The sequence below is a fragment of the Parasteatoda tepidariorum genome, chromosome 2 (assembly GCF_982258835.1).
Source record: "Parasteatoda tepidariorum strain Cologne lab strain chromosome 2, Ptep-v5.0, whole genome shotgun sequence".
Lineage (NCBI taxonomy): Eukaryota > Metazoa > Arthropoda > Arachnida > Araneae > Theridiidae > Parasteatoda > Parasteatoda tepidariorum.
In genome coordinates this window covers 20,840,086-20,860,190 of record NC_141756.1, presented here as the reverse complement: position 1 = coordinate 20,860,190, position 20,105 = coordinate 20,840,086, and the positions used below count along the sequence as shown (strand labels likewise).

Below are 20,105 nucleotides of genomic sequence, written 5' to 3'. Positions count from 1 at the left end.
TCCAAGAATCTTCCATCTCTTTCGAACAGAAAGAATTGAATCCCGATTCGAACGATACTAATTTCTGATTCAATCATTTTCGACGTGTAAACTACAAAGAACAACAGTTAAGCAAACTTATTAAAGACTTGGTATTAAAACATTCGATTTAAAAGTTCGATTCAAAAACCTCTGTCTCACACTCATCCATTTTAAAATCATTATCGTTAATATCCAAGAATCTTGCATCTCTTTCGAACAGAAAGAATTGAATCCCGATTCGAACGATACTAATTTCTGATTCAATCATTTTCGACGTGTAAACTACAAAGAACAACAATTTAACAAACTTATTACAGACTTGGTATTAAAACATTCGATTTAAAAGTTCGATTCAAAAACCTCTGCCTCACACCAAACCATTTTAAAATTATTATCGTTAATATCCAAGAATCTTCCATCTCTTTCGAACAGAAAGAATTGAATCCCGATTCGAACGATACTAATTTCTGATTCAATCATTTTCGACGTGTAAACTACAAAGAACAACAGTTAAGCAAACTTATTAAAGACTTGGTATTAAAACATTCGATTTAAAAGTTCGATTCAAAAACCTCTGTCTCACACCCATCCATTTTAAAATCATTATCGTTAATATCCAAGAATCTTGCATCTCTTTCGAACAGAAAGAATTGAATCCCGATTCGAACGATACTAATTTCTGATTCAATCATTTTCGACGTGTAAACTACAAAGAACAACAATTTAACAAACTTATTACAGACTTGGTATTAAAACATTCGATTTAAAAGTTCGATTCAAAAACCTCTGCCTCACACCAAACCATTTTAAAATTATTATCGTTAATATCCAAGAATCTTCCATCTCTTTCGAACAGAAAGAATTGAATCCCGATTCGAACGATACTAATTTCTGATTCAATCATTTTCGACGTGTAAACTACAAAGAACAACAGTTAAGCAAACTTATTAAAGACTTGGTGTTAAAACATTCGATTTAAAAGTTCGATTCAAAAACCTCTGTCTCACACCCATCCATTTTAAAATCATTATCGTTAATATCCAAGAATCTTGCATCTCTTTCGAACAGAAAGAATTGAATCCCGATTCGAACGATACTAATTTCTGATTCAATCATTTTCGACGTGTAAACTACAAAGAACAACAATTTAACAAACTTATTACAGACTTGGTATTAAAACATTCGATTTAAAAGTTCGATTCAAAAACCTCTGCCTCACACCAAACCATTTTAAAATTATTATCGTTAATATCCAAGAATCTTCCATCTCTTTCGAACAGAAAGAATTGAATCCCGATTCGAACGATACTAATTTCTGATTCAATCATTTTCGACGTGTAAACTACAAAGAACAACAGTTAAGCAAACTTATTAAAGACTTGGTATTAAAACATTCGATTTAAAAGTTCGATTCAAAAACCTCTGTCTCACACCCATCCATTTTAAAATCATTATCGTTAATATCCAAGAATCTTGCATCTCTTTCGAACAGAAAGAATTGAATCCCGATTCGAACGATACTAATTTCTGATTCAATCATTTTCGACGTGTAAACTACAAAGAACAACAATTTAACAAACTTATTACAGACTTGGTATTAAAACATTCGATTTAAAAGTTCGATTCAAAAACCTCTGCCTCACACCAAACCATTTTAAAATTATTATCGTTAATATCCAAGAATCTTCCATCTCTTTCGAACAGAAAGAATTGAATCCCGATTCGAACGATACTAATTTCTGATTCAATCATTTTCGACGTGTAAACTACAAAGAACAACAGTTAAGCAAACTTATTAAAGACTTGGTATTAAAACATTCGATTTAAAAGTTCGATTCAAAAACCTCTGTCTCACACCCATCCATTTTAAAATCATTATCGTTAATATCCAAGAATCTTGCATCTCTTTCGAACAGAAAGAATTGAATCCCGATTCGAACGATACTAATTTCTGATTCAATCATTTTCGACGTGTAAACTACAAAGAACAACAATTTAACAAACTTATTACAGACTTGGTATTAAAACATTCGATTTAAAAGTTCGATTCAAAAACCTCTGCCTCACACCAAACCATTTTAAAATTATTATCGTTAATATCCAAGAATCTTCCATCTCTTTCGAACAGAAAGAATTGAATCCCGATTCGAACGATACTAATTTCTGATTCAATCATTTTCGACGTGTAAACTACAAAGAACAACAGTTAAGCAAACTTATTAAAGACTTGGTATTAAAACATTCGATTTAAAAGTTCGATTCAAAAACCTCTGTCTCACACCCATCCATTTTAAAATCATTATCGTTAATATCCAAGAATCTTGCATCTCTTTCGAACAGAAAGAATTGAATCCCGATTCGAACGATACTAATTTCTGATTCAAGCATTTTCGACGTGTAAACTACAAAGAACAACAATTTAACAAACTTATTACAGACTTGGTATTAAAACATTCGATTTAAAAGTTCGATTCAAAAACCTCCGTCTCACACCAATCCATTTTAAAATCATTATCGTTAATATCCAAGAATCTTCCATCTCCTTCTATCAGAAAAAAAAAAGGAAAATAGAATCATTCTCTCGAAGAAACCATCGAAGCAGAAAGTTAGTCTCTTCACTTCTCTTAACGGACATTTCTTTTTTTCTTTCCTCCCTCACCATTTTGTTTAATAGGGACGTTTCCAGGGGCCGCGATGTCCATTGTTTGCTGTAGCTCGTCAACCGACACGCAAACATTCGAAAATGATTCCTAAGTTCGAATCTAATTTCATCAAGAGAGCTGTTGCTGTCGTGCCAATGGATGGCTTCTGTGCGATGAGGAAGTCCCGGAAAAAGGAAGTGGCAGACGAAACTTCTGAAATTGCTCTTGGCTTGCTTTTGTAACGGTTTTTCTGAGGGTTCGTTTATTCTTAGCTATGCGATCGGTTGTCGCATAATAACTTTGTATTGACAATGGAGTCAGACTACCGGGTAAGGGTGATATAAGACTTAATTTTAAAAAAAAATATTTACCTTCGGAATATCGAGTAAGATACTATTGGATTTTGGAGAAATAGTTCCTGAATTTGGAAAAAGTGCATCATGTACGATAAATGCAGAGAAAAAATTTTATTGCAAAAATATTGTGAGATAAACGCTTCTAATACAACGTCTATGAGCTTTTTATTCCAGACACAGCTCGAAATGCGTATTTAAGAAAATGGACACAGCTCGAAATGTGTGCTTTAAAAAATGGACACAACTCAAAATGCATGTTTCAGAATTCAGACGCAAATCGAAATGCGTGTTAAAGAAAATTGACATAACTCGAAATGCATATTTAAGAATTCGGATGTGGCTCGAAATGCATGTTTAAGAAAATAGACGGAGCTCGAAATGAGTGTTTAAGAAAATGAACACAGCTTGAAATGAGTATTTAAGAAAATAGACACAGCTTGAGATGAGTGTTTAAGAAAATAGACACAGCTCGAAATGCCTGCTTAAAAAATGGGCACAGCTCGAGATGCATATTAAAGAAAACGGACATATCTCAAAAGCGTGTTTTAGAAAATGGACACAACTCGAAATGCGTGTTTCAGAAAATAGACTGCAAAAATGCGCCTTTTTTTACAATGCACCTTTTTTGTATGCTACCATTCGAAGATTCTTGGGATCCTTTTGAAGATCCTTGGTCTAGGCTGTAGCTAGACCATGTAGAACAAGTCAACAACCGAACACCAATTTAGTAAACGTAATTTCAAATGACAAAATTAGAAATAAACTTTTAAAAAGCGATCTCTTTTGGATGACAACGCAGATAGTGAAATTAACATTACGGGGTCTAAACTTTAATTGCTGTCCTGAGGAAACCATTAGGAACATATTTTCCAGTAAACGGCTACACCCCACTCCCATAATTTGAATTTAAAGAACACAAATCGAAAAGAAGGTATATGTATTTAAAGAAATACACTGATTTCATAGCTTAAATTATCGTTGAACTATATAACAAGCATATTTAGTTTAAGGCCTTCAAACCATTAACATTGCATTTTAATACATTAAAATCCGATCATTAGATCACCTAGCTATCAACAAGTTCACACTTTTTTTTCTACATACTGAATATTATAAAAATAAGTTGCTAATCATCATTATTATTATCAGGGTTACTATGTTAATGATAAAAGCATTATTTTATTTTACGTATTTGCTTTTTTTTAGGGAAGGGGTTAATTTTCCCCGTCTTAGATTTTTTTCTCATTTTCAATCATATTTTATGAATTTTACAGTGTTTATATTTTTCTTTATAAATTAATATAAATATTGCGTTGAAAGTTTTTATTTTAAATATCCTCCAATAAAAAAACGTTGATTTTGAACAGAGTTTTACAAAGCATAAAAACTTGCTTTTGGATAATAGCAATTTTCCTCTTCGAAGAATATTAAAAACAATTGATAATGCGATGCAATTCTGATGCTCTTGAGAACACAAAGAAAAATTGATAAAATCTTATTTATCTTTATCAGATACTTATATCGGTTTAATTTTATTTATAAATTATGTACGTATGAATGAAATGTAAATAAGTAGGCAAAAAAGATAAATTCGATTTATCATTTTAATTATTACCTTGTTTTTTACAAAATTTAATAATTACATAGTACGATTTATACTTTTTTTATTAAAAGAAGATAATATAAAACAATTTAGAACATTTTTTAAGGACATTATCTTTTATTTTAAAGTTATTTTTATTGTTTTTGAGCCCTTTTTTAAGAATTGTAGGTTATCAAACATCCTAATCCTGATTATTATTATTATCATCTCATGATGAGAAATGTCGGTAATTTTATGTAAGAACCTACTTGCAACTATTTATTAAAAAAAATTGCACTCCATGTTTACCAGATGGTAATTTTTAAATGAAAAATTATTCGTAAAAATACAGTTGTGCTGTTATAAACTAAATGTTGCTAAAACCAAATTTCATTGGCACATAAACTAATTTCCTATTTTCATAAATACTCCGTAGTGAATAGAATTTTTAAAATGTTGTTACTCATTTGCCTAATTCTTAAGATATCTAACAACGCACGGCATCGTTCTCAGGTTAATCGTTATGTTGACAATTAACTTAGCGTGTATAAATCATTACCATCATTTTTGAGCACTTCCCCCTCGTCTTTTTTAAAACTGCTCACTCGAAAAATGGTAATTTAATGCAACCGCTTCAAAACAGGAAAGATTCTTAACTTTAGATTATAATTAGAGAGAAATTTTGACAACAAATAACAATTTTTTGTAGGAAAATACGCTCGTGCTTAATTTTTTAAAAAAATGACGTTAATGCAATATATTCTTTGAGCAGTATAAGCAGGATGTTAATGATCTAAAAATTCTTTTAAAAATAAATAAATAAATAAAAAAACTTAAAAAAAGTCTTTTAAAAGCATCAAAAATGACCTTAAATTGAAAAATGATTTCCTTAAAAAAATTTTTAAATCGTAACTTTTATTTCTAAATTTTAAAAAAAAATAAAATAATAAATAAAATAAATATGTAATTTGTAAATAAAATAAAATGCAAGCTAATACCTGATAAACCGAGCCGAAAACGTTAATGACTTAAAAATTTCCTTAAAAAAGCCCTTAAAAAATGCAGAAGAAAAAAAATCCATCAAAAACGACCTTAAATTGAAATTTGATGTCCTTAGAGCTTTTCGAAATCATGTCTTATATTATCCTTTTTTTTTTGTAAAAAAATCAAAACTTTTATTTCTAAATTTAGTGAGAAATTAAATAATAATTAGCATAAATATGTAAGTTTTAAATAAAATTAAGTGTAAAGACTTGAAATGTGATAAATGAATTTTAACAAAGCTATGTGATTTTGAAAAAATATTTTTTTAACCAGTCTCCAATAAAATAAAATAAATTTTAAATATTTCTTTCATATTTTTTTTGTATTTATACCATGTTTAAGTGAGTTATACGTACAATTAAATAAAACATTTATATCCAATTTCCAAATTAAAAATTAATAATTTCAAAATTTTGTCTCCAAAAGTAATTGACAACTTCCACTAGAAAATATTTATAAAATGTAACGATAAATTTCAGTTGTGCCCCCTGACATGCCCTCTTCATCCTTACCCTTGCGACAATTATGTTTCAATATTTTTATCTTTATCTCATTATTTATTTTACAATAAAAAAAAATTATGTTTAACTTCCATTACTCTTGTAGGAGAAACAATAGCATGAGTTGAAGATCCTCTTTAAGGAAAATGTAATTGGTAAACGGTCCCTTACTAATCACGAAAGAAAGCTCTGTTTTTATGAATTATTAGTTTTCAGGTTAACTAGAGGGTCACGGACAATACGCGGTCTTAACACTCATAAAAAGAGTCATTTTTCAATGTGGGGACATTTCTTATAATTCAATGAAAACAATTGACGTTGCCTGCTCAATCGTGGACGTTGAACTCACTGGTTTCGTATAGGCCTCCATAACATCATACCATATGACATTTTTAGAGTTGAAAATAAAACATGACCTATTAGTTTAGCTTTTGGTATGACAAATAGACAAAATACACCCTAGTAATTTTTTCTGGATTCATATAGTACTAAAACACATTTTTGCTATTCGTAATATTTTAAAAACACATCTTTGCTTTGAAAGCACATTTTTACATTCTTAATACAGTATAATCTCGATATCTCGAACTTCGATACTACGAAAACCTTGTTACGTCAAAAAAATATTTTATTCCCTTGGCATTAAATATCCTCCTAACGTAAATTTGAATTCTTATGTCGAAGAACTTCTTCTCAAAACCTTGTTATTTTGAATTTTTTTCGAAATAGAAAATGGAAATGGATCGGAAAAATCATAATGTAAATTTACTGTAAAGCAATTCATTTCATACAAATTAAAATTATCAGTCATTAAAATAAATACAAACATATTTATTAGTCGTTATTCTCATGTATCATGACTCTATTTTTTTCTAAGAGTAATATTTTAAAATATATTTTTCTATTTTTAGAAGATATTTAGTTCTGAACTTAATATCTCGAAAACTCGCTATCTCGGAATTTTTTTAACGTTCCTTTACATTTGAAATAGCAAGAGTTTACTGCAATTATTAAATGCATTTTTACATTCTTAACAATTAATAAACGCTTTTTCACTTCCTTTTAACGCAGATGGGACACCGGTGTCTCTTTTATATATTTTTTCTGACGTTTTAATTGCGTGCAAATATATATTTTGGTATTTTTTAATTATAAAGGATTGTCTTATAGTTACTATAAAAATTGTCTTATAGTTACTATAATATTTCTGTCCCTCGCAACAACCCAGTAGATCTAGTCATACTGAGGGATGTAGATAACCCCCCACCTTCAATCGATGAAGTGATAATGGCTATTAAAAAACTCAGAAACAACAGATCGGCTGGTCCCGATTGTATCCCATCTGAGCTTCTTAAAACCGGCGAACCCCAGTTTATTGATGCTATCCATAAACTCCTAATTGAAATCTGGGACACTGAGAATATACCCATTGAATGGGAAGAAGGTTCCATCTGCCCTATTTTTAAAAAAGGAGACCAACTTGAATGTCGTAACTACAGAGGTATAACACTCCTCAATACGGCATATAAAATCTTCTCCAATATTCTTTTCAAAAGGCTCCAGCCTTTTGCTGATAAAGCGGTCGGAAATTACCAATGTGGATTCAGGCCTCAAAGGTCTACCATTGACCAAATTCATACTCTAAGACAGATCCTTGAAAAAACTAAAGAGTTCAACATCAGGACTTTTCACCTATTTATAGACTTCAAAGCTGCCTACGACAGCATTAAAAGAGATAAATTACTTGAAGCGATGAACGAGTTCGGAATCCCTACAAAACTCGTAAGTCTCACCCGTGCCACTATCAACAATGTGAGATGCAGGATTAAAATCCAAAGCCATCTATCTGAACCTTTCATTACCGAAAGAGGCCTGCGCCAGGGAGACTCTCTTGCTTGTCTGCTTTTTAACCTGGCATTGGAGAAATGCATTCGGGATAGCGGATTAAACCGAGGAGGATCTATTTGGAACAGATCTCTCCAAATCCTCGCTTATGCGGACGACATTGATATCATTGGAAGATCAGAACGGGCTGTTAAAGATGCCTTTCAAGCCCTTGAGGCCTCTGCTATAAATATGGGCCTTTCCATTAACGAAGACAAGACCAAATTCATGGAGTTTTCAAGCTCAACTGTAAACTATAGTGAACCTTTGCAGATAAACGGACATTCCTTTGAAAAGGTTAAAGAATTTAAGTATCTTGGTACAATTATCAATGACCAAAACAAACTGAAACCTGAAATTGACAATAGAATCAATATGGCCAACAGATGTTTTTTTGGACTAAAAAGTCAACTAAGATCGAATTTTATTAGCCAAAAAACAAAACTAAAATTATATAAGACACTCATTCTGCCTGTCTTGCTATACGGAAACGAAACCTGGACTTTAAACCTTGACGTACAACGCCCGATAGAAACGTTTGAAAGAAAGATACTTAGAACTATCTTTGGTGCCATACCAGAGGGGGGATGTTGGCGAACACGGTACAACTTTGAACTTTATGGGCTCTATAAACATCCTCAAATTATGCAGATAATCCGAAGCAACCGACTAAGATGGCTCGGACATATATGGAGAGGCTCTGAAGATAGCCCTGTAAAAATTGCCACCTTCAAGAACCCTCAGGGGTCCCGCTCTAGAGGTAGACCACCTACTCGATGGCTCAAAGACACTGAAAACGACCTCAAAGTCCTGAAACTTAAGAACTGGAGGGGAGTTGCCATGGACAGAGGGAGCTGGAGAAGGCGTGCTGTTGAGGCAGCCAGGGCCTGCAAAGGGCTGTTGCGCTCCTGAAGAAGAAGAATTCATTTCATACAAATTAAAATTATCAGTCATTAAAATAAATACAAACATATTTATTAGTCGTTATTCTCATGTATCATGACTCTATTTTTTTCTAAGAGTAATATTTTAAAATATATTTTTCTATTTTTAGAAGATATTTAGTTCTGAACTTAATATCTCGAAAACTCGCTATCTCGGAATTTTTTTAACGTTCCTTTACATTTGAAATAGCAAGAGTTTACTGCAATTATTAAATGCATTTTTACATTCTTAACAATTAATAAACGCTTTTTCACTTCCTTTTAACGCAGATGGGACACCGGTGTCTCTTTTATATATTTTTTCTGACGTTTTAATTGCGTGCAAATATATATTTTGGTATTTTTTAATTATAAAGGATTGTCTTATAGTTACTATAAAAATCGGTTAAATCATTGGAATTATATTTGTACTAAAATAAAAAGATCCAAAAAAAAGTGGTTTGAATTTTTTTTTCTTTCATAAAGTTTATCAATATTTTATTTTGTAAATAACTGTTTCTCGTATAATGAATGAGGATGAATAACCGTTTTTTCTTGGATCTAAATAACTGCTAAATACTTGCAAATTTGAAGAATTATTTTTTGGAAGTGAGCCGAGTTAGGAAGATTTTATCTTTAACGCAGAAAAAGATACCTGTGTTTCATACTGTATTTCATAACCATAAACTATTAAAATACTAAATCTAGTGTTTTTCACTTATTTTTACCTAACTTAATACAAAATGACGAAAAAAAGTATGAAAAATATGTTTAATAAACATTCTGCATCAAAGGGTTAGCATTCATGCTCTCTTAATATCTATAGAATATATCTTGATACTTTTAACATTCCTGAAACACTTTTACCTTTCATAATAATTTATAAGATGTATGCTCACTTTGGAAAGGAATTTTTATATTTTAACATTCTTAAAGTGCAATTTTCCTTTCGCAACATTCATATACCAATTTTTTGCTCTTTTAACATTGATAAAACATATTTTCACATTCTTATTATTCATAAAAGACATTTTGACGTACTTTACGTTCATAGAATCACCAATCGTGTTATATATAAAATATATCTTCATTTTGAAAAAACATTTTAACATTCTCAACATTTATAAAACATATTTTCAAATTTAAACATTATATAATTTCTTCGCACAATTAAAATTCATACAAAACATTTTTGGAAGTCTAAAAATTCAGAAGACACATTTTTACATTCTTAATACGCTTTGCCCGGTCTTCAAAAACAGGCATTTGGGAGAATTGAATCGGTTACACAGAAATTCAAACTTTTAAATGCATTTTTGTTTTCAAAAATGACGGAAATAAAAAAGGTAAACACGTAGAAAATTCCAAAAAATTACTTAAATTGAAAAGATAAACGTCTTAAAAATTTGTTAAATGGAGATCAATAACTGCACTATATGGAGAGTATTTTGCGTATTTTTAAAGTAGATTTTAGAGCATGATAGCTCAGAGGATAGAGCGCATGCCTCCGAAATAGGTGTTCCATGTTCGAATCCAAAGGGTGGCTGGTTGATACGAATTCTGCCTCCGGCTTGCACCGACCACAGTGCTGACGTGAAATATCCTCAGTGGGAGACGGATCATGGGTTAGAGTCCCCTTGCCGTCAGGCTAACCGTGGGAGGTTCTCGTGGTCTTCCTCTCCATGTAACGCAAATGCGGGTTAGCTCTATCGAAAAAGTCCACCACGAAAGCAAAATTTCTCCCAATACTTCAAAATTACAAGGCTACGGAGTTGAACATTAATAGTCGTTAAACCATAAAATTGGGTCGGCTGTTCAACGACGGTTATTAAATAAAATAAAATCCCCTTGCCATCGGGCTAACCGAGGTAGGTTTTAATGGTTTTCCTCTCCATGTAACGCAAGTGCGGATTAGTTCCATCAAAAAAGTCTTTCGTGAAGGCAAGTTTCTCCAAATACTTGATCCTTGAACTCCTTTGCCTTTTAGATTAGATTCAGAATTACAAGACCACGGAGCTGAACATTGTTAATCGTAAACTCAGAATTGAGTCAGCTATTCAGCAGGTTATAAAATAAAATAAATATTTTGCTATGAAGAGAAATTCGCTATAAGAAAACCAAGCTATAGCATGACTATAGATTCAGTTAGTTAATAATTCATTAACTAACTGAGCTTGAACAGCAAATTATATACCCCTACTGCAATCACTATTTCCAATAATACTACTACAATATGCTATAAAATTATTGTTTCGAAGATATGGGATATAGTGAACCATCATATAAGGTGGACTGGGTTGTCCGCAGACCGTTCGCTATAACGGGGTCCGACAGTATATCCTCAAATATTTTCTGTATCAACTAACTTTGAAATGAATTCAGTATATTTGTTTTATTATTATTCTCTCTCCTCCTCCAGTTCACACATATTCGTCTGAAGTTAGCGTCATTCAGAAATTGCGACAAAAAGTAAAACTTTGACCTGAATTCGGGAGAATTATGTGAAATGTCTGTATATATCTCAGTATCCATACATCTACTCCCGACAAAGTGTTTGATCTATAACACCAGAAGAGAAATTATTCAGGAAAAATAAAAATATCTCTGCTCCACTTTCCCTATATATACCTCTCTTGTGTTTTTGAACTTTCTCTCTCAAAAACTATTCATATTTCCCAATCATATCAATTCAAATCAGTTAATAATAAGAATTAAAATTAAAAAATCAAAAAATATTGAATGAAAAGAGCTATATAGTTTTTTTTTAAAAAAAAATGGTTTAAATTTCAAAAACTATGGAAAAAAAATAACAGTATCTTAAAAGATTTTTTCTAGATTGGGTTGGGTTACTATGATGTAGAATTTTAATTAAGCATATTTTTCATATTTTTCTTCATTATTGTGTATTAATGTAGTTCAAAATGAGTGATATTATATTTAGTACTTTTATAATTCATGGTAATGTAATACATTCTGAGATACCGGTGTCTTTTTCTAGGTTAAAAACTAAAGCTCCCGAACAGGGCTCACTTCCAAACAAAAGCCTTTTGAAATTTGCATTTATTTTCAGTTATCTAGATCTGAGAAAAACAGGTTATTCATCATTTAAATTTCTTTATTTTTAAAATCAATTATATTTAAAGATTTTTGAATACGAATGAGAAGAAAAAAAATTTTAAAGCTACTTTATTTTTTGGATTTTATATTTTAGTACAATTACAATTCCGATATTCTTTAGTAATTATTAAACTGCTTTTTATAACTAATTGCTTGTAATTGGAGCATTAAAAAATTAAAAATATAAAAGTGATATCCATGTCCCTTCTGCGTTAAATGGTTAAATAATATATATGAATATAAATTAAATTTAGAAATATGTGGACTATAAGCGTATAAATTTATGCGTGCTCTAATTAAAGTAATATTCCAACTAAACTATAAAAAATTAGGTATAAATTACTAGAACTTTGGGTGCATCATCTGTAAAATCAATTTAAATGCAAAATTCAATTTTTACAGTAAAATATTATGTCGTAATTTTTTACTGTAAAATTTATATAATTAGAGTTTCATTTTCGGCAATTATTAGCGGTATTAACAGCTTTTCATCCCTTCAGTGGATCGATAAAATCAGTACCAAGCCTGCTTGAGGACTAAACACTGGGGGTTTCCACGTTCAGCTGACCACCAATTGGAACATCTGCTCTTGCACCTCAGTGCCCAAGGTCAAGAAAACAGAAAATAAGTCCATGGGCTGTCTTGCCACTGAGTTTAGTGTTTAGTTTATTACTTGTATTATTGTAAAAATTACTGTACATTAGATTTTTTTTCTGTAATATGTTCCGGCAAAAATAGATTTTGCGGTAAAAAATACCGGTACACGGAGTGCTGGTACTTTTTACCGTAATTTGATGCGGAATTTTTTACAGTGTATATGTTTTTAATAAATGAAAAATTCTACAATTATTTTCGGAAAATTTTAATATATTACAGTTAAAAGAATGAAAATAAAAAAATTTTTAAATAATAATTATTAAAAAATAAAATCTAAATTAATATTGATTTTTAAATAAAATTAATATTATCAAATGTATAATTATATTTATAAATTTTTTATTAAATTAATATGACGTATTATAAAATTTCATGAAGTCTAATTTATTATTTTTATGAAAAAGATTATCTTTTAAAATATTATTATAAAGCTATTATTATTAAAAGGAAACTATTTTTGTTAAAATTAAATTATCATTATTAAGTTAAATTCCATTTTAAATTATTAATTCTTGTTGATAAGCTGCGTTGAAATTGAATTTAAGTTACATAACTAAAAGTACGAATCATATAACTTTTAAGTTAAAAATATTCTAACATCTAAGTTCTAAAAGTGCACATTAATAAAAAAGAAGAAAGAAACTTTAAATTTTCAAAGAAATGTTTTTAATTCTTGTCTGAAATGATTATAAATTCCTTCTTATTTGAAAAAATTAAATTAACAATTTGGTACTATTATTTAAATTTTTATTGATTACAAAATAATATTAAGAACAATTAATGAAAAAAAAATTTTGACATAAAAAAGCTGTTTTTCTATTTATCTATTAATTTTGAAAAATAATCATTTTCTGATTTATCCCGGTTTATTAAATAAAATCTCACTTAAAGATAAAAGAAACAGTTACTTATTCCATAAAATATTTTTTAAAAAAATGTTTTAAATAAAAGGGTGGTATACTGATTCTGCAAAAGGACAGTGAGATTTGTGGTATCTATTTTGCATAAAAAAGTTTTTTTTTTTAAAAAAAGAAAAAGGGGGCTACTCGTTTCGTTAAGCACAAAAGTATACAACCAATGTGTGGCAATAATTCTGCAAAATGCCTTCGAAAAGTAGGACTTTAATTTTATAAAATAAAATTAAAAAGCAGGCAACTTATTCCTTAAAATAAAGTGAAAAATAGGCTACTAATTTTGGAATATAACATTAAAAAGCGGACAACTTATTCCGTAAAAAAAAATGAAAGATGCGCTACCACTTTCTTAAAACAATATTAAAGAGTAGACAACTCATTCCAAAATCAAAATGAAAAATGCGTTACTAATTCTTTAAAATAATATTTAGGAAAAGGACAACTTATTCCGAAAACAAAAGGAAGAATAGGTTACTAATTCGTTAAAATAACATTTTAAAAAGGACAACTTATAACAAAATGAAGAGGGGCAACCAATTTCTTAAAATAATCTCGAAAATCTGACTTTTTTTTTTCTTCTTCATAAAACAAGATGAAAAATGGTCTAATAATTCTTTAAAATAACGTTAAAAAGTGAACAACTTTTTCCGTAAAACAAAATAAAATTTACGCTGATATTACTTTAAATAACAGAAAGAGGTTACTGATAAAAAGGGGCTACCTATTCCTTAAAATAACCCTAAAAATCGAAAACATTTTTCGTAAAACAAAATGAAAAATGGTTTAATTGTTCTTTAAAATAACATTAAAAGGTGGACAGCTTATTCTTTAAAATAATATGAAAAATGGGCAAAAAAATGGAAGAGTGGGACATTATTGTGTAAAATAAAATTGAGAAGCGTGGTACTAATACTACAAAATTAAGTAGAAAAGTGAGGGAATTATTCAGTGAAAAATGGAATTAATTAAAATGATGGCAACTTACCCCCGTCCAACTATGAGCCTTAGAGCATCTAAATTCCCATAATAAGCTGCCCAAAGCGTGGGAGTCATTCCATCCTCATCCGGAGCATTGCAATCTTTTCTCGTCGCATCTCTCAACAAATCCAAAAATCCATCCCGAGCAGCCCTGTGAAATCTATCCTTGTCCAATCCGGACATTTTGCACAACTATCCTTTTTAATTATCACTTCATCCGAAAAGATCGTTTGTTTTTATTTGTATTAATCCACAGACGATCCTGTAAATTGAGCGTGCATCCAATGAGAAGTGGAATATGCCTACACCGGTCTACATGTCGCGTGTTTGTGGAACAAACTGAGTTGAAAGTTAGGGAACAACTTCATTCAAAGATCGAGCGCTATTCAGGGTTACCTGCTGCGTCTAAAAAAAGTTTCTTTTTTCACCTGAGCCGCGCCAAGGGAAGCGCCAAATGAAAACGATTCTCTGAAATATTTTACTATCTTCAATCGGGAATAAAAGCAGCCAAATGTTTTAACAGATACTTCCTATTATTTTCCGTTTTTTAGGGATAGCATTTCAGACATTTTGTGGAGTATCGTAGGCTGGAGTTATTTTGAAATAATCGGAAATAGATGCATTTTTTTAAGTAGTCCGTCTTAAGAGGGAATTTTGGATTTTTTAAAAAAAAAAAAAAAAAAAAAAAAAAAAGTATTTTAAACTATAGGTTTTAATACATTTTCGTGATTTATTGTATTATATTAACAGTACATATTGCAAACCTTGAGCAATATTACATGATTTTTCACTCCACTTACCTTTGATTATACAGTGAGCCACCAAAAAGGATATCATCCTGAATAACTTTTATTCTAATGATCGCATTTTGAAGTTCTAAAAAAAATCTATATTAATGGTTTAAAATGTTGACGTTAATAATGCTTAATTATTAAAGAAAACTGTTACTTAATATAATCAGACCAAAACTGTATTTTCTCTGAATAATTTTTGATTTTTTTTTAACGGATTTGGATTTTTGATCAATTAAATCGGTATTACCGCAATCTGAAAAACAAGATCCCAATAGTTTCGACAAGAGATTGGTCGAAAGTTTAGACCTCTTAATGTTATTTTAACTTCTCGAGTACATTTTGGGGAACTATATAAGCGAATCAAAATCTTTTTGTACAAAATTATAAAATTCGTTTATCTACAGATAACTTAAAGGTAATCCAAAGATAAGTGATTTTTAATAATTATTATTTCTTTTTAATCATTTTATTTAAGGAATTTTAAATTGTAATTGTTAATAAAATTGTTGAGTTGAAAGTTAAACAAATTTTTACATCATTTTTATGCCAAAATACGATTTCGTTTAACATTGGTCGAAATGGTTCTGAGTTTCGTATTTATAAATTTCTATTTCTCAAGAACTATTCGTCCGATTTCGCCCAAAGTTTATATTTTGTTTAAATGTGTAATTTTTTCGGTTGTTATTAAATAAAAAAATAACAATTAATGTATAATTATTAGAAACTATTTTTTACTTGGAATTATATTTTGATATATAAATATATTAACAGAGGGGAAAAAAAATTTTGATTCGCTTAAAAAGTTCTAGAGATACAGTGAAATTGATATTAAGGTGTTGAAATTTTTGACTGCTCTACTAATTATTGAGACTTTATTTTCCAGAATGCAGCTCTCTTCTAATCCTTGATAGAATCGAAATTTTTTAAAGAGTCAAGTTCATTCAGAGAAAATACACTTTTATATCAATTTCGTTACTTAATTGAGAGTTAACACTAATTAATTAGTGTATTTGAAGTTAACCCATTGAACTTTAATCATTGATTTTTAGAAAGTAAAATTCCGATACTAAAAACAAAAGTTGTTCTAGATTATGGTAATTTTTTGTTTATTCTCTTTATTAGAAGATGTAAATTATAGTGATTACAAAAATAGTAATAGTAAGGGGTTAATTATAAATAATGACACACATTTTTTCAATATTTTGACTTCCTCCTCCCCTTTGTCACAAAGTGTCAAATTTCACTATGCCCTCAATCCCTCGTGTCATACTTCAACCTATGTTAAATAAACATATTAAATAAACATATTATAGAAACAAAACACCCATGCTGCAGAACATGTTTCAAATTATGCATTTCAAGAAGTTCCCAAGCATAACAGTAATTGTGAACTTATTTTGACGGAAAAAATATTCAATTTGCTGATCTTAAATATTTTTATTTTATGCAAAATACAGATATCACATTTCTGGTTGCCCCTACCTCCTCTTTGTCAAAAACTCTCACAATTTCAATAACTCCTTTCCAAGCGAGACATTGTTTATGAGCAACCCCTAAATGTGTCATTAAATATTTTCACAATAAGTTTTTCTATGCTTATTTTTTTAGTTTCGATTTTTTTTTTCTTACATAACATAATGTAACTTGTTAACTCTATGACGCTATTTTTTGTTCCTAACGTAAAAGCTCAATATAACAGAAGACTACTGCAACACATATCCAAGTCACAGGCAAAGTGCAAATGCTAAAAACTAAACGACGAGAATACGCTAATGATAGAATATGCTAACGATAGGAATAAATATCGATAATATAAACGATACCAAAATCATATGTTTATAACAATTTAAAAATTACTAGCCAACCAATGTTGCGACAAAAAAAAAATTCACGGAAATAAATTCTTTTTTCTGTTCAAATGAACATTATTTTTATTCAAAAAAGCTCTTCCGCTTTTTTAAAAAGAAAAAAGAAATCCCGCAATTCACTTCAAAAGAATGCTCCTTTTGTTGATCAAATATCTATTAAGCCCTTTATTTCCTTCCTTTCCATGACAACTTACTATTAAAATCAGCATTCTTTGTTATCAATTGCACTTCATTTCAATTGATTTTTGCTAAAACTTATTATGATTTGGAAACCTTTAATTCAATCATTTATGTTGTAGAAATTTTTACCGTTCGTGAAGTACAAAGAGCTACGTAATTCAGTCTACTATAATAATGAATATTTGTATTTGCTGTTACATTTGCTTTGTGTATATTGTAATGTTGCTATACGTATATTGCAATATTTCTATATGTATGCTGTAATATTGCTAGATATATAGTGTAATATTGCTATATTGTAATATTACTATATGTATATCGTAATATTTCTGTATGCATATTGCAATATTTTTATACGTATATTGTATTATTGCTATATGTATATTGTAATATTGCTATATGTATATTGTAATATTTTTGTTTGCATTTGCTTGTATACCACAAGCTCACTTTAAAATTAATTTCATCTGCTTTTATGAATTTTATAACCTTTGTTGAACAGTCGATCCGATTTTGAGTTTATGATTATCAATGTTCAACTCCATAGCCTTGTAATTTTGAACAGAATCCCAAAGACAAAAAAAAAACTCCTTGTTCGAGTATTCGAAGAAATTCTCCTTCTTGGAGGACTTTTTTGATGGTACTAACCCGGATTTGCGTTGCATGGCGAAGAAAACCACGAAATCCTCTCACGGTTAGCAGGACAGGGGGATTCTAACCCATAATATATTAATGAGGATATTCTTAAGTCAGCACTGTAGTCAGTGCGAGCCCGGTGCAGAATTCGTATCGACCAACCTTCGCTGGGATTCAAATCAGATTCACCTCTGGAATGAAAACGCTCTATCCCCTGATCTTCAGCAGCTCCAAGTTTAAAAATTTGTTTTCATAACCATTGTTGAATAGCCGACCTAATTTTGAGCGTACAACTACTGATGTTCGACTCTGTAGTTTTGTAATTTTGAGCCCAACCCAGAAGACAAGGGAACAGCTGAATCAAGCATTGGAACAAACTACCTTCGTGTAGGACTTTTTGGTGAACTAACCTGCATTTGCGTTACACGGAGCTAAAAACCACGAAAACACCCAGGGTTATCACGATGGCAAGGGGATTCTAACCCATGATCCGTCTACCACTAAGGATGTTTTTAAGCCAGTACTGTGGTTGGTGCGAGTTGGATGCAGAATTAGTATTGACCCATCATTACTGGGATTCGAACCTGGATCACCAAAATTTGACGTGAATGATTTGTTCCCTGAGCCACTACTCCTCTACTTTTATGAATTGTGGCTATAACTGACTATCACTGCATTTTGAATATTAATTTGAAATGTCCTAAAATCATTTGGAAAATTTCGAAAAATACAAAAACAAATTCTTCCCTGGCCAGATTTTAAATAACCTTTACCTTTGACGTTTAAAAATAGATTTACGTGTGGCAAAATTCATTTAGGAAATGTTTTAACTACATTTAAAGGTCAAATAAATGGCTATAAGAATTTTAAATGATTATTTCATTTCCGTTTCATGAGTGAACAATTTTTTTTATCGTCATTAGTTTAATAGTTCAATGAGATGTCATTTAACCAAAATAAAAATAAAGAATTTAGCATCATCTCTCAAATTCTAATCTAATAACACATTCGGTGAATCGTAATAAAATGCAAATGAGTTCAATTAATCGATGGCTTTCCGATGACCCGAGGAAAGAGAAAAGAAGAAAAAAAGTAATTCTGAGAAATAGTTAGAACGCGACATCATTTCCCGAAACTCTTCAGACATTATCATTTTGTTAGGAATATTAATTATATATCTATGTTTAATTTTTAATAGATTTATTTTTAGTTCTTTGATCGGTAAACAAATTACAATTTTTTTAAGGGAGAACATCTTTGTAAAGTTTGGAAAAATTCAGTTTTATTATTTTTTTACGTACCTCAACAGTGTTCAAATTGAAGAACATTTTCCTAAAGTGTGTTTAAAATTTAAACTTATATTCTTCTAATCAGTATAAACATGTAACATGTAATGAGATAACATGTAATGAGGCATGTCATAACCTGTCATAAACATGTAATGAGATTTAACCCATATCCTTCTAATGAGTAGAAACTCATAAACATACAATGAGAATAAACCCTTATTTTTCTAATGAGTACCTATAACCTAATAAACATGCAATGAGATTTAACCCATATTCTTCTAATGAGTATAAACACTTAACATATAATGAGATTAAAACCATATTCTTCTAAAAAGTATAAACTCATAAATATGTAATGAGATTAAGCCTATATTCTTCTAATGAGTATAAACTTCTATTCCTTCAGGAAATGAATTTAAGCTCATAATCATGCAATGAGTTTGAAATCTTATTTATGCAAGGATCTGATATAATGAGTCAGTTATGTAATGAGTTTAAACTGGTAATCATGTAATGAGATTAAACCCATACTCATCTTATGAGTTATGTAAGAGTTTGAACTAACATTCATCGAATGAACTTGAGCTCATTCATGTAATGAATTTGAACTGATAATGACATAAAAAATTTATCCTGATGTTCATACAATAAGATTGAACACATATTTATCCAATGAGTTTAAACTGATACCCATTTAATGAGTTTAAACTAATAATCGCG

At 29.9% G+C, this 20,105-nt stretch overlaps 1 protein-coding gene across 1 annotated transcript in view; it reads right to left on the bottom strand.

The window, feature by feature from the left end:
- LOC107437217 (pre-mRNA splicing regulator USH1G) overlaps window positions 1-15,001 on the bottom strand; it is a 73,287-nt gene extending 58,286 nt beyond the window's left edge. The window contains exon 1 of the mRNA XM_016049142.4: window positions 14,626-15,001. Within this exon, the coding sequence (XP_015904628.1) occupies window positions 14,626-14,801 (176 nt within the window). The 5' untranslated portion in view covers window positions 14,802-15,001. The remainder of the gene's footprint in view (window positions 1-14,625) is intronic.
- Between the last annotated feature and the right edge of the window lie 5,104 nt (window positions 15,002-20,105).